Source organism: Entelurus aequoreus, linkage group LG26, assembly GCF_033978785.1.
Source record: "Entelurus aequoreus isolate RoL-2023_Sb linkage group LG26, RoL_Eaeq_v1.1, whole genome shotgun sequence".
Lineage (NCBI taxonomy): Eukaryota > Metazoa > Chordata > Actinopteri > Syngnathiformes > Syngnathidae > Entelurus > Entelurus aequoreus.
In genome coordinates, this window is record NC_084756.1 from 21,942,964 (window position 1) to 21,959,893 (window position 16,930).

General features: G+C 39.9%; 1 protein-coding gene across 1 annotated transcript in view; it reads left to right on the top strand.

Moving 5' to 3' along the window:
- foxj3 (forkhead box J3) overlaps window positions 1-16,930 on the top strand; it is a 319,265-nt gene that overhangs the window by 257,997 nt on the left and 44,338 nt on the right. Inside the window, exon 6 of the mRNA XM_062037777.1 lies at window positions 15,752-15,880. Coding sequence (XP_061893761.1) covers window positions 15,752-15,880 — 129 coding nt within the window. The remainder of the gene's footprint in view (window positions 1-15,751; window positions 15,881-16,930) is intronic.

Genomic DNA, 16,930 nt, shown 5'->3' on the forward strand with positions numbered 1-16,930 from the left:
GGAACCGGGAGGCTTTCAGGGACCACTAGAGCTCATATGATAAAGACAATTTGGAAAGATAAGAAGGAGAAACCCATTGAGCGATTTAAGAACCAGTAAAATAAGCTTCAACTCGATCTGGAACACACGGGGAGCCAATGCAGTGATTTTAAAACCGGTGTAATATGGGCCCACCTTCCGGTCCTTGTCAGCACACGAGCAACTGAGTTTTTGAGTAATTATATTGGTTAATGAATGCTGGATGCAAGCACAGGAAAAAGTCAACTTCTGAATGGCTAAAAAAACAAACAAAATGGAGGTTTCTGAGTGGCTTAGTCAAATTTCGGACTTGTGTCCTATTGAAATGCTGTGGCATGACTTTAAAAATGCCGTTCATGCTCGAAAACCCTTCAGAGTTTCTGAATTAGAATAATTCTGCAAGGAAGAGTGGGCCAAAATATCTCCACGGAGATGTGAAATACTTATTGTCCGTTATAGAAAATGCTTGATTTCAGTTGTTGCTGCTGACGGTAGCCCAAACAGTTATTAGGTTTAGGGGGGCAATAACTTTTTAACACAGGGCTTGGTACTGTAGATCTGAACCATTTAAAGAATGCATCTTATGTTTGCTTGGGTTATCTTAGTCTGATACACTATATTGCCAAAAGTAGTTAGCCATCCATCCAAATGATCAGAATCAGGTGTCCTAATCACTTGGCCCGGCCACAGGTGTATAAAATCAAGCACTTGGGCATGGAGACTGTTTCTACAAACATTTGTGAAAGAATGGGCCGCTCTCAGTGATTTCCAGCGTGGAACTGTCATAGGATGCCACCCGTGCAACAAATCCAGTCGTGACATTTCCTCGCTCCTAAATATTCCAAAGTCAACTGTCTGCTTTATTATAAGAAAATGGAAGAGTTTGGGAACAACAGCAACTCAGCCACCAAGTGGTAGGCCACGTAAACTAACAGAGAGGGGTCAGCGGATGCTGAAGCGCATAGTGCAAAGACTTTCTGCACAGTCAGTTGCTACAGAGCTCCAAACTTCATGTGACCTTCCAATTAGCCCACGTACAGTACGCAGAGAGCTTCATGGAATGGGTTTCCTTGGCTGAGCAGCTGCATCTAAGCCATACATCACCAAGTCAGATGCAAAGCGTCGAATGTAGTGGTTTAAAGCACGTCGCCACTGGACTCTAGAGCAGTGGAGACGCCTTCTCTGGAGTGATGAATCACGCTTTTCCATCTGGAAATCTGATGGACGAGTCTGGGTTTGGAGGTTGCCAGGAGAACGCTACATTCCGGACTGCATTGTGCCGAGTGTGAAATTTGGTGGAGGAGGAATTATGGTGTGGGGTTGTTTTTCAGGATTTGGGCTTGGCCCCTTAGTTGCAGTGAAAATAACTTTGAATGCTCCAGGATACCAAAAAATGTAGGACAATTCCATGCTCCCAACCTTGTGGGAACAGTTTGGATCAGGCCCCTTCCTCCATAAAGACATGGATGACAAAGTCTGGTGTGGATGAACTTGACTGGCCTGCACAGAGTCCTGACCTGAACATGATTGAACACCTTTGGGATGAATTTTAACAGAGACTGAGAGCCAGGCCTTCTCCACCAACATCAGTGTGTGTGTGACCTCACCAACGCGCTTTTGGAAGAATGGTGGAAAATTCCTTTAAACACACTCCGCAACCTTGTGGACAGCCTTCCCAGAAGAGTTGAAGCTGTAATAGCTGCAAAAGGTGGACCCACATCATATTGAACCCTATGGGTTAGGAATGGGATGGCACTTCAAGTTCATACGTGAGTCGAGGCAGGTGGCCAAATACTTTTGGCAATATAGTGTAAGTACTATGATCTTAAACATTAAACAAATAAGGAAACTATGCAAAAAATAAGAATTAGAGAAGGGGGAAAATTACCTTTTAATGGTACTGTATGATAGCATGTGTTGGTAAGTTGTTTTCTTACCACAACCTCTAGGCGGTGCCACCAATGTTATTTACACCCCCATGTAAAAAAAAAAATGTAAGAACAAGAAAACAGCTCCTTCTTCCCCTCCGTCATCACACCTCTGTGCCACAGTTGACGGCATTTTCAGTGCAGCCTTTAACTTTAAAATGATTGTGATGTGAGACACTGGATTAAAGAGGGAGAGGATGTCTGCATAAAAGAGATTTTTGCTAGTTCCTTCCGCATCAGCCACTGGCCTGTCAAAGAAGGCGGGAAGGAGGGGACAGAGACTGGAATAGAAAGAGAGAGAGAAAAACAGACACAGGGAATTCCTGTGGCTTGGCGCCTTGTGCAGAAAGAGGCGTGGCCTGTCGCAATGTTTACGGTGCCGAGACGGTGAGAAACAAGCTCTCCGCGAGGAGTTTTTATCAGTATTTATTTTATCGCCATCTAGTCAACAAAAAGAAAAAAAATCAAAAGAGTTTTTGTGTTTTGTATCCGGAAAGCCCGGATCTTAACTTCCATCGGGGCGTCTTTACCCGGCCCATGGCTGGTTTGAGACTGGCTTTGGCTTGTTTGCAGCCATCTGAGTTTAGAAAGAAAAGGCTGCGTTCACACTTGTTGTTCAGTACGCTGGTCTGGACCAAACATTGTAAAAATATACCCGTTTAACAATCACACTGGTGTTTTTGTACGTAGGCCGACAGTGGACATACGCACAGCAGCGTACAAACACTACATACACAAAATGCTGCAATCACATGAATGCTGTTAATGCCAAACATGCACACAAACAGAGGGAGATCCATCTTGAAAAACGAAATACGTAATATTTGACAATATCATAGAGCCTGAGTGTCAAAGTCAAGGCCCGCGGGCCAGGTCCGGCCCACGAATGAATTATCTATGGCCCCCGGGATGATAATAAATAATGATGAATGGGTTATACTTGTATAGCGCTTTTCTACCTTCAAGGTACTCAAAGCACTTTGACAGTATTTCCACATTCACACACACATTCACACACTGATGGAGGGAGCTGCCATGCAAGGCGCTACCCAGCACCCATCAGGGGCAAGGGTGAAGTGTCTTGCCCAAGGACACAACGGACGTGACTAGGATGGTAGAAGGTGGGGATTGAACCCCAGTAACCAGCAACCCTCCCGATTGCTGGCACGGCCACTCTACCAACTTCGCCACGCCGTCCCCACCTCATGATAATTGATTAGTATTAGAACCGGCCCCGCAGGCCACAGCCGCCTGCTGCCGTTTTGCACGCACCAATACTCCATCAGTGATGGCGCTAGGCATTTTCAAACTGGGGTCCCAAGTACTAAAAATGGGGTCCCACAGTACATTTTTGGGGTGCCACTTTTTTGTAAGCGTTTTGAAAACAAATGACAAATGTATGCATTATCCTGTAATACCTCACAATCTATATTGTGTTTTGAAAAAAGGTTGTCATAAACGTTACTTAATTCTACGGCTGCAACTAACGATTAATTTGATAATCGATTAATCTGTCGATTATTACTTCGATTAATAATCGGATAAAAGAGACAAACTACATTTCTATCCTTTCCAGTATTTTATTGAAGAAAAACAGCATACTGGCACAAATACTTATTTTGATTATTGTTTCTCAGCTGTTTGTACATGTTGCAGTTTATAAATAAAGGTTTATAAAAAAATATATTAAAAAATTGCCTCTGCGCATACGCATAGCATAGATCCAACGAATCGATGACTAAATTAATCGGCAACTATTTTTATAATCGATTTAATCGATTAGTTGTTGCAGCCCTACTTAATTCATTAAAAAAAATAATACAAAAGAAAACACACTTTTATGCATGTGTAAATGTATCCAGTTATAAACATTCATTCACTTTCTTCTTTCCTTCATGGATCTAATCTTTACCGCTGCTGGTATTTTTTCCTATATTTTTATTGTAATATTTTCAGACTGTGTTTGTTCTATTTTTGACCAAAGTAAGACAAAGAAAACAATCTGAAGTTGACTTTATATTTTTAGTTTTAATGCCATTTAGGGCTGCAACAACTAATCAATTAAAATCGGTTATTAAAATAGTTGCCGATTAATTTAGTCATCGATTCGTCGGATCTATGCTTTGCGCATGCGCATTTTTTTTTTTTTTTTTTTTTTTTTTAAATTATTTTTATTTTTATTTTTATAATAAACCTTTATTTATAAACTGCAACATTTACAAACAGCTGAGAAACAATAATAAAAATAAGTATGGTGCCAGTATGCTGTTTTTTTAAAAATAAAATACTGGAAAGGATAGAAATGTAGTTTGTCTCTTTTATCCGATTATTAATCGATTAATCGAAGTAATAATCGACAGATTAATCGATTATCAAATTAATCGTTAGTTGCAGCCCTAATGCCATTATTTTAATAGTGTGGCCTGCGTGTGCACATATTTTCCTCCATGCGGCCCCTGAGCTAAAATGACTTTGACACCCCTGTCATAGAGTAGCTTGGTAGCCTGGCTCACTTCTGTATTGTTTCGTGACGTTGTAGCATTTCTCCTATGCAGTTATGTTCGTGTATTTGGTGTGGGGTTTTTTGGCATTTACAGCATTTTTCATTTACATTTGTTTAGGATCCTGCAGCGTTTATGGTTGCAGCATTTTTCCTCTGCAGCATTTTCCCTAGGTTGATTGGCAACACTAAATTGTCCCGAGTGTGAATCTTGTCTATCTATCTGTGTTGGCCCTGCGATGAGGTGGCGACTTGTCCAGGGTGTACCCCGCCTTCCGCCCGTGTGCAGCTGAGATAGGCTCCAGCACCCACCGCGACCCCGTAAGGGACAAGTGGTAGAAAACGGATGTGTTTGATATATTCAGTGTTTGCAGCGTGCCAGCATGATTTTGTCATGGGACCAGTAAAGAACATATCCATACAGTCAGGATGATTAGACGCCTTTCCTGACATATGACGTGATGTAATGCAGATACTCCAAACCAAAATGTTACCGCTGCGTTGAATATGTTGGCTATTTTTATATAATGCTGTATTGACCATGGTATGTTTGAGGAAAAGCTTGTGGAACGCACTGTTAAAGAGTTGAAACACACACACACACAGGGAGAGAGCTGAGCAGAGAGACATCACTTCCAACACATTTCTTCCATATTTGTCATTTCTGCACGCTCTTTGCTGTCATCTAAACACTGGCCCGTCTTTAGTCCGTGTCGCGTTCACATGTGCGCTCAAGCAAAACGGTTCTGATGATGCCGTTCATGCTTGGCCAAAAGAAGCGTAGTAGTGCAGCTAAAGCCACCAGTTCCTTGCAACCGACCCAAACGTGACGAGTGTGATGCAGCCTTTTTCTCCCGTCCAGAACAGAAATATGCAAAGTGTGTGGTCGCTTATTCAGTCTGCTTGTCAAAACAAGTGGAAACCTTCTGTAACATACTCTGCGTGCATGCACACACAAGTTATAACACACACTGGCATTATGCCCTTCGCCGCACAACTCGGAGCTTAAGAGGCCCCGGCCGCGCGCACACACACACACACGCTCTTCTTTATGGCAAATTCATGTTCACTTTTTGTGTGTGCGTGCGTGTGTGTGTGTAATGCTTGCAGCAAATGAATAAGTGACTCTCGTAGGCTTTTTAAAAGTACTCCAGAGAGCTGCCCCCACTGGGCCCAGGGGATGAGAGCTTAAGGTTAAAAAGCCTATTTAAATTTCCGAGCGAGCGGCACACACTTGCAGCTAACAGCTAGTAGTCCCTGTAGCGTTCCTCTCTGATGTCTGATGATGTGATGAAGTGTTCCTAAGCTTTTTTTTACACGTAAAGTGGAGCCTCTATAGGCCCACGCTGCTGAGGTCGTACGGAATTTGGATTTCGAGGCAAAACTTTGCAGGGGTTGCTCCCGAAACTGAATGAATATACGAAGTGCTTCATCCAAGTGAGCCCATTAAGCAATAATTGCACAGACCTTCTTTCCATGATCACCTAAATTGGGGAGCACATTTTCAGAAAGGACCATGGTGATCCAATATTACATACCTAATAAAACTACCTAATACCGTATTTTTCGGACTATAAGTCACAGTTTTTTTCATAGTTTGGCCGGGGGTGCGACTTATACTCAGGAGCGACTTATGTGTGAAATTATAAACACATTACCGTAAAATATCAAATAATATTATTTAGCTCATTCACGTAAGAGACTAGACGTATAAGATTTCATGGGATTTAGCGATTAGGAGTGACAGATTGTTTGGTAAAGCATGTTCTATATGTTATACACTACCTTTCAAAAGTTTGGGGTCACCCAAACAATTTTGTGGAATAGCCTTCATTTCTAAGAACAAGAATAGACTGTCGAGTTTCAGATGAAAGTTCTCTTTTTCTGGCCATTTTGAGCGTTTAATTGACCCCACAAATGTGATGCTCCAGAAACTCAATCTGCTCAAAGGAAGGTCCGTTTTATAGCTTCTGTAACGAGCTAAACTGTTTTCAGATGTGTGGACATGATTGCACAAGGGTTTTCTAATCATCAATTGGCCTTCTGAGCCAATGAGCAAACACATTGTACCATTAGAACACTGGAGTGATAGTTGCTGGAAATGGGCCTCTATACACCTATGTAGATATTGCACCAAAAACCAGACATTTGCAGCTAGAATAGTCATTTACCACATTAGCAATGTATACAGTGTATTTCTTTAAAGTTAAGACTAGTGTAAAGTTATCTTCATTGAAAAGTACAGTGCTTTTCCTTCAAAAATAAGGACATTTCAATGTGACCCCAAACTTGTGAACGGTAGTGTAGTTATTTGAATGACTCTTACCATAATATGTTAGGTTAACATACCAGGCACGTTCTCAGTTGGTTATGTATGCGTCATACAGCGTACACTTATTCAGCCTGTTGTTCACTATTCTTTATTTATTTTAAATTGCCTTTCAAATGTCTATTCTTGGTGTTGGATTTTATCAAATAAATGTCCCCAAAAAATGCGACTTATACTCCAGTGCGACTTATACGGTATATGTTTTTTTCCTTATTTATTATGCATTTTCAGCAGGTACAACTTATAATACGGAGCTACTTATACTCCGAAAAATACGGTAATTAAAATGAGTTTGTATATGATGTCAGCATAAGGCTCTGACATACACTATATTGCCAAAACTATTTGGCCACCCATGCAAATGATCAGAATCAGGTGTCCTAATCACTTGGCCCGGCCACAGGTGTATAAAATCAAGCAGTTAGGCATGGAGACTGTTTCTACCAACATTTGTGAAAGAATGGGCCGCTCTCAGAAAATCAGTGATATCCAGCGTGGAACTGTCATAGGATGCCACCTGTGCAACAAATCCAGTCGTGAAATTTCCTCGCTCCTAAATATTCCAAAGTCAACTGTCGGCTTTATTGTAAGAAAATGGAAGAGTTTGGGAACAACAGCAACTCAGCCACCAAGTGGTAGGCCACGTAAACTGACAGAGAGGGGTCAGCAGATGCTGAAGCGCATAGTGCAAAGACTTTCTGCACAGTCAGTTGCTACAGAGCTCCAAACTTCATGTGACCTTCCAATTAGCCCACGTACAGTACGCAGAGAGCTTCATGGAATGGGTTTCCATGGCCGAGCAGCTTAATCTAAGCCATACATCACCAAGTCCAATGCAAAGCGTGGGATGCAGTGGTATAAAGCACGTCACCACATGTGTTGGACTTTCACAATATTATGTCAGACCCACTCGACATCCATTGCTTTCGGTCTCCCCTAGAGGGGGGGTTACCCACATATGCGGTCCTCTCCAAGGTTTCTCATAGTCATTCACATTGACGTCCCACTGGGGTGAGTTTTCCTTGCCCGTATGTGGGCTCTGTACCGAGGATGTCGTTGTGGCTTGTACAGCCCTTTGAGACACTTGTGATTTAGGGCTATATAAATAAACATTGATTGATTGATTGATTGACCACTGGACTCTAGAGCAGTGGAGACGCCTTCTCTGGAGTGATGAATCACGCTTTTCCATCTGGCAATCAGATGGACCACTCTGGGTTTGGAGGTTGCCAGGAGAACGGTACATTTCGGACGGCATTGTGCCGAGTTTGAAATTTGGTGGAGGAGGAATTATGGTGTGGGGTGGTTTTTCAGGAGTTGGGCTTGGCCCCTTAGTTCCAGTGAAAGGAACTTTGAATGCTCCAGGATACCAAAACATGTTGGACAATTCCATGCTCCCAACCTTGTGGGAACAGTTTGGAGTACCCTTCTGTCGGATGGCACTTCAAGTTCATATGTGAGTCTAGGCAGGTGGCCAAATACTTTTGTACCTTCTAGTATTATTATTACCTCACCAAATGGCTGCTAATGTGATAAAGTCATTATGCAAAACAAGCAATATTTGTTTGCCCGTCAAAGATCTGCTATTAAAAAGGATCACTAGATCTTAGGACCAGTGTAAAACACTAGTCAAAGTCCTTTGTGACAGGAGCACTCTGCTGTGTTTAAGGACCTACTGCAAAAATGCTAGTCAAAGATCCTCTATGACAGAAATGCTCTGCTTTGTGGAATGACCTACTGTAAAAAAAACAAAAAAACCAACACATCAATCAAATATCCTCAGTGGCGGGCCGTGCGTTTCTCCCCTAGGCCTTCAGTGATGTCTGACTTCAATGATTACCTCTCAAAATACCATAATTGAAGTCACCACATGACCATTGCTGGGGAAATACTATACAGGAACACATTTACGCCCTACTTGGCATCGAATCACCTCAACAGTGTACAAAACGTGTTATTTTCTGGATGGATACTCACTTTGGAATGACAAGTGAGTATCCAATCACAGTCTCGTTAACATCAGGCTACCTACATAGGCTACTGTCAACAACTTGTGATCTGATTGGCTATCACAACTGTCTCTCAATTCTATGTGTTCTCAAATGTATCCGCTAACGGTCCCGGTGAGTATCCAATCACATGACGCGTAAACGTGAGGCCATCTAGAAGGCCTTACTGACAACTCGTGATCTGATTAGCTATCACAGCTGTCTATCAACTGTATGTGTCCGTTCACTTACAGTGCACAGACGCCCGCATTGTTGATTCTGAAGGCCCCGGGCAGATTTAGTACAGCATGGCAACATAAGCTAGCTGAATTCTGATTGGATACAAACTCTAACCTGAAAGCAACAGCACTGGAAGGAGCATAATATGACATGAAGAGAATATGGATATTTTGATATTTAGGGAAAAGTAAATACAAAAATAATTGTATCGTTAATTATGATCATGATTTGTGGTTATGTTAGGCCAGCAGAGAAGGCCTTGCTGGCCCTGACGGCACACCACCGAAGATCCTGTATATGACAGGAGTGTACTGCTGCGTTTAAGGACCTACAACAAAAATAGCAATCATAGCTCGGCTATATGACAGAAGCACTCCGCTTTGTTTAATGACCTACTGCGAAAACACCAGTCATCAAAGATCCTTTATGTCAACGTTTCTTAACCATACGGCCCAACAACCATGACCGACCCCCCAACCCCCAAAAGCTCTCTGCTTTGTGGAATTTCTTACTGCAAAAAGCAGCAATCAAAGATTCTCTATATCAAGAGTCCCCAACCTTTTTATGCACCAGGGACCAGTTTAATGTAGTCATTATTTCCACTTGTGGCAGCAAAAATAAATGCATGACAAATACAACTCACTCTAACGCTGAATTAGTTGGAGACATGGCCTTTTTCTATTTGCAAAAAAGCTCTCTATTGTTTTTTTACTCATTTTTACTAGCTTATTTTTTTGGCTTACTTATTTCATGCGTTATACGTGATACGTCATCGCCAAGGACAAGAGCATAGATCAGACCTGGGCAAATTAAGACTTTTCAATCTGGCCCGCCGGACATTCCCAAATAATTTTTGTAGATCTTTAAAGATGGAAACTGTAGCTGCCATTATGATGTGCAGTCATGTTTTCAAATGACCGTAAGTCTTGAACTTTCAAAGTATATCAATTGTTGCGCTTTTGTATGATATACTAGTTACTATGGTAATCTAATGAGTTACTATGGTAATCTAAGTCACAGCAGCTCAGACGAGGCACCAATCAGTGTGGGTGGGGAGCGTTTCCACAGAGTGTTTCCAGAGAGGCCAGCCTGACGCGGAAAGAGATTTTTACAACAAAGTTCTAAAGCTTAGTGATGTATCACAATAAAGTGCGGTTTATTTTTTACCCTTCGCGTTCATATTTCACTGTTTGTTGGGTTTTTTTGCGTTTCGCTTGACTGTAAAATATGTCGATGGAGAGGGGGTGTGACGTTCATATGTTGTCAATATTCAGTGTTTTATCGTTCATAGTTAATATTGTAAATCCCACATTCTTTATTTTCATGTACATTCTGGGTGTCTCATTCAGTCAAAAAATATAAAAAATTCCATTCTGTTTTTTAATGCGGTTTGTCATAACGTTTTTAGCATTCAATCAGACATTATTAAGGCGGTTTGTCATAACGTTTTTAGCATTCAATCAGACATTATTAAGGCGGTTTGTCATAACGTTTTAGCATTCAATCAGACATTATTAAGGCGGTTTGTCGTAACGTTTTAGCATTCAATCAGACATTATTAAGGCGGTTTGTCATAACGTTTTAGCATTCAATCAGACATTATTAAGGCGGTTTGTCATAACATTTTAGCATTCAATCAGACATTATTAAGGCGGTTTGTCATAACGTTTTAGCATTCAATCAGACATTATTAAGGCGGTTTGTCATGACATTTTAGCATTCAATCAGACATTATTAAGGCGGTTTGTCGTAACGTTTTAGCATTCAATCAGACATTATTAAGGCGGTTTGTCATAACGTTTTAGCATTCAATCAGACATTATTAAGGCGGTTTGTCATAACGTTTTAGCATTCAATCAGACATTATTAAGGCGGTTTGTCATAACGTTTTAGCATTCAATCAGACATTATTAAGGCGGTTTGTCATAACGTTTTAGCATTCAATCAGACATTATTAAGGCGGTTTGTCATAACGTTTTAGCATTCAATCAGACATTATTAAGGCGGTTTGTCATAACGTTTTAGCATTCAATCAGACATTATTAAGGCGGTTTGTCATAACGTTTTAGCATTCAATCAGACATTATTAAGGCGGTTTGTCATAACGTTTTAGCATTCAATCAGACATTATTAAGGCGGTTTGTCATAACGTTTTAGCATTCAATCAGACATTATTAAGGCGGTTTGTCGTAACGTTTTAGCATTCAATCAGACATTATTAAGGCGGTTTGTCATAACGTTTTAGCATTCAATCAGACATTATTAAGGCGGTTTGTCATAACGTTTTAGCATTCAATCAGACATTATTAAGGCTGTTTGTCATAACGTTTTAGCATTCAATCAGACATTATTGTGAGGTTTTGTATTAGTGTTCCTAAAAATAGATATACCAGCCCCCAGACACATTTTTTTTTTCTAAATTTGGCCCCCCGAGTGAATATAATTGCCCAGGCCTGGCATAGATGTGTTATACAACTAGATACTGCCATTAGTTCCACTGGATTTCTATATGTATTCTAAAAGTTATGTATTCATATTTTGTGCACTATTTCATACATAGATACACTTATGTATGCAATTTTCCATGCGTAAACACATCTGTTATTGCTAACTACTGTGCAATAATAGCAGCATTTAACTTACTAGACCAAGGGAGATTTGTATTTTCTTCCTTCAGCTCACTTATTATATGCAACAATTTAGCACACCGCCAAGTTGGCACAATAGCACTTCTCCATCCGCCAGACTTTTTTCTTGATCTGTTCCGAGCTGAGGTCTTGCTGCAACCTACGGTTTTATATGGGGCTCCATTTTATCTTATTTGTATTATTATATCCATAGTCTCTATTTTATTGTACTGTTTATGTCCGATGTTGGTGCTGTCTAACTTTACTCTTTATGGACCGTGTTGTATATACCATCAACCTGCAGATGGAAATTAGCCTTTCAGTCTGGCACATTTACATTTCATATGTATATTAATTTGCATTGTCCCATGTAACAACGATATAACAAATACAACAAAAAACGACTTTCTATCAGGAGCTTGACAAATGTGTCGTGACAAATGTATCGCAGACCCCTCTTTGAGTACCACTGCTTAATATGACAGAAGTGTTCGGCTGTGTTTAAGGACCTACTGCAAAAGATCCTCTATAATCAGGGGCGTCAACCTCAGTTGCACAGGGGGCAAAATCAAAAATCAAAGCACACCTTTTTGAAAATAGAAGAGTCATTGTTAATAGAATCCAGGTTTGACTCTGAAACAGATTAAATCAATTTTCATTCCTTCCGATGTGTTCATGTGAACTCGGCCAGAAACGTCACTGGGCTAACCCGGGCGGGATATACCTTACCGTTTAGGATTCCCTGACACCTTTTGTAAAGATAATAACATAATAAGAGTCATAGTAATAGCCTGGCCACACCTAGCACCGCTTAACAACCAAACAACAACACAGGACAGAAAGCCAGGCAATAACATGCGCACATGCATGAAAGCAACAAATGACATAACTAATTACATGGCCTTGGGAGGGCATTCGATGAACGCAGATCTTTTTAAGGACCGGTGGCACATAGTAGAAGTAAAATAACCCTGTAAAATAGAGCAAAAAGGCATGAAGTGATGAGAAAAGGCTGAAATGTTGATACTAATAATGAATAAAGACAAGGCCCCGTTTACACTGCACACTAGTGTTGTCCTGATACCAATATTTAGGTACCGGTAGTGGTACCAAAATGTATTTCGATACTTTTCTAAATAAAGGGGACCACAAAAAATGGCGTTATTGGCTTTATTTTAACAAAAAATCTTAGGGTACATTAAACATATGTTTCTTATTGCAATTGTGTCCTTGAATGAAATAGTGCACATACAAAACAACTTTTCTTTTATTAGTAAGTAAGCAAACAAAGGCTTCTAATTTAGCTGTTGACATATGCAGTAACATATTGTGTCATTTTCCATTCTATTATTTTGTCAACATTATTAAGGACAAGTGGTAGAAAATGAATTATTAATCTACTTGTTCATTTACTGTTAATATCTGCTTACTTTCTCTTTTAACATGTTCTATCTACACTTCTGTTAAAATGTAATAATCACTTAATCTTCTGTTGTTTGGATGCTTTACATTAGTTTTGGATGATACCACATATTTGGATATCAATCCGATACCAAGTCGGTCATATTGGTCATATTCAAAGTCCTCATGTGTCCAGGGACATATTTCCTGAGTTTATAAACATAATACAAATTTAAAAAAAACAAAAAAAGATTTTGTGAAGCTAAAAAATATTGATGTAATCATAGTGGTATCGACTAGATACACTCTTGTACTTGGTATCATTACAGTGGATGTCAGGTGTAGATCCACCAATGGCGTTTGTTTACATTGTGATGCCGGTGAGCTACGGTGTGTAGTGAAGTTGTTTAGCTATTCCTCGTCCTGCAGGGATGATACTTGTAAGAAACTTACTTTATTTGTCGCCATGGAGGCGAGGATTAGTGATTTAGAAGTAGATACAACACTGCAGACTGCGGCTGGACTTTAGCCGCTAGCTAGCTAGCCATGTCTTAAAGCACCTCTTCCTGAGGGCGTTTCAGTGTTATAACTTCACCTTTATCTTTAGTTTTCAGGCCAAAATGCGTCCGTTCTCCCTTTTCTGTCTACACACTGTTGTCTGATTGTAAGTACTCCGTGATTGTGCGCTGCCGAACATGCTCCTCTCCTCGTAAAACCAGCAATGTCACGACGTGACGACGACGTTGGGGACCGGTTCTTTTAGAGGCAATACAAACTTAACACAGACTACTCTAAAGAATGTGCAAATTATATTTCTATAGTATTGTCCTGTGAGAAGATTTACAGTAATAAAAGTAGTTGCTTTTTAGGAAACTAATTAAGATTGTCATCCTACAAGTGCTTTGGCTGCTCTATTGAAAAGGTCAACGTCAGCAGCAACTCCTGAAAATCCTTTGTTTGGCTGTCTCATACGTATTTGCGGTCGGTGAGCAGATGTGGTCGACATCGCCACGCATGTGACCTTTACTGATGGGAATGTCTCCGTTGTCTTGAGACCCCCTTTTTTCTTCCCTGAACCACCCGTCTCTGTCTCTCACTGCCAATAAAGGAAAGTGAAAGTACTCTGCTGTTATGACATTGTGTTTCCAACGCACACACACACACACACACACACACACACACACACACACACACACACACACACACACACGTTCTTGTCGTTGTTACCTTCTTGAGACCTCTGAAAAATGCCTACCTCTTTAGAACCACCCTTTCTAGATATATAAAGATTTGTATTTACAACATTAATAATATATACATACTATGCAAATATAAAAAAGCTTGTTATGAAAAATGAGTTGGAATTTCACAAAAAAAGGTCACAATTTCACAAGAAAAACTTAGAATTTTAGCAGTATTATATTAAAAGTCATAATTTTACTCAACGCAAGTCGAAATTTGACAAGAAAAACTAAACATTTGTGCAATATTATGATAAAAGTCTGAATTTTACTCAATAACAGTTGCAATTTTACAAGAAAAGCTAAAAATGTTGGAAAAATTATGACAAAAGTCATAATTTTACTCAATAAATGACACTATTTTACAAGAACAACAAAACAAATGGCAATATTGTGATACAAGTAAAAATTTCATATGACAAATGTCACCATTTTGCAGTAAAAAGTAATAATTTTACATAAAAAAGTAATAATTTTGCAAGAAAATATTGAAATATTACAGAAACAGAAATAATATAATGAGAAATGGTTCCCAATTTATATAAGAAAAAAATCGACACTTTGTGAGAAAAGGACTGCTTTTATTTAATTTATAGTTTTTGAATTTTTTGTTTGTAATTGGTTTTTAATCTTCATTATTTACTTCAAGTTATTACAGTATGTCTCTATCTACATATTTATTTTATTTTGTTTACTAATTTTGGCCAAAGTGGGCGCATTTCCATTTTTTACACACACTTGTTATTTCATATGTTGACCAGAGGGGGAGCAATTTTAAAACCGACACACAGTCAATTTGAAGAATCCGTCCTTTTTGGGACCAACCTAACTTTGATAGATTTCCCCACCAGGGGTGCAAATGAGATATTTTGTATTTTTTGTAATGTGCTTAAGGCCGATGACAAAGGAGTCACGGACCACAGATGGACCCTGTGCCGCACTTTGGGCAACCCAGCTGTAAAAGCTAACTGTTAATGGCCACTATAGTCTTAGTATTTGTTCATCCTATGGTCACATGTGTGACGTGGGTTGTCGTACGTCAGCACCGGAAGTCGTAAAATCCGCTGTTCACCTGGCGGGTTTTTTCGGGGATGAATAGGGAAGTCCTTCTTCAGCTGCCGTCTTGTTTTATCATATATTGCTGCCTAAGCACCTGTCAATGTTTACTTTTGTGTGCACATTAAATCAACAAAAATCCTGACTTTGGAGCAATGTTCACAGACTCTAGTATTTGGCTCTCTATTAGATGCAATGGTATTCCATATTGGGACCATGATTTCGGTCCTTACTTGTTCTCATATGGAAGGTACTTTTCCTTGTTGATGCCTCAAGAAGGATAGAAATACAGGAACACACACACACACACCAGAGTAAATTAGCTTGGTAAATCTCACACCCATAATCGCATAGGAATGTCTCCAGGATTCCACCATTATCATTAAATAATTAACTAACAAAGCGTGCATTTCTGTGCTACAGGTGGCGCTCTACAACACAGACCAGGAAGGGAGCGACAGTCCGAGAAGCAGCCTTAACAACAGCCTGTCGGATCAGAGTCTGGCCTCCGTCAATCTCAACAGTGTGGGCAGCGTGCACAGCTACACTCCGGTAAGACTGGGACAGAACCACTACTGTAGCTAATACGTCACATCTGGAATATTGCTGTGAAACGTTCTCATTACATTGGTTTTGCAAATGGAAAAACGTTCTGAAAGGGATCAGGAATGAGCTCCAGAATGACCAGAACACCAGCAGACTTTATGTCATTATGGGGTATTGTCTGTAGAATTTTGGGGACAAAAATTAATTCATCCCAATTTGAATAAGGCAGTAACATAACAGAATGTGGGAGAAGTGAAGAGCTGCGAATAATTTCCGGACGCCCTGTATAGCGGTTACGGTCAAAGAGCTTGTATGGTTTAAAATAAATTGCGTGGTTGTTGTAAGTGTGTACATGACTAATGGGATAGTTTTGTGATCAATTTCATGAGTTCCCATGTTAATTTTGAGGGCTCCAAAAATACACTACTGTTCAAAAGTTTGGGGTCACATTGAAATGTCCTTATTTTTGAAGGAAAAGCACTGTACTTTTCAATGAAGATAACTTTAAACTAGTCTTAACTTGAAAGAAATACACTCTATACATTGCTAATGTGGTAAATGACTATTCTAGCTGCAAATGTCTGGTTTTTGGTGCAATATCTACATAGGTGTATAGAGGCCCATTTCCAGCAACTATCACTCCAGTGTTCTAATGGTACAATGTGTTTGCTCATTGGCTCGGAAGGCTAATTGATGATTAGAAAACTCTTGTGCAATCATGTTCACACATCTGAAAACAGTTTAGCTCGTTACAGAAGCTACAAAACTGACCTTCCTTTGAGCAGATTGAGTTTCTGGAGCATCACATTTGTGGGGTCAATTAAACGCTCAAAATGGCCAGAAAAAGAGAACTTTCACCTGAAACTCGACAGTCTATTCTTGTTCTTAGAAATGAAGGCTATTCCACAAAATTGTTTGGGTGACCCCAAACTTTTGAACGGTAGTGTATGTGTAATTGACCTTAATTTTTTAAGACAACTAATTTTGTTAGGATTTTTCAGCTTAAAATGATCGGATGGACAGCCACAACGATCGGGTTGGTGCTGTTCCACTTGA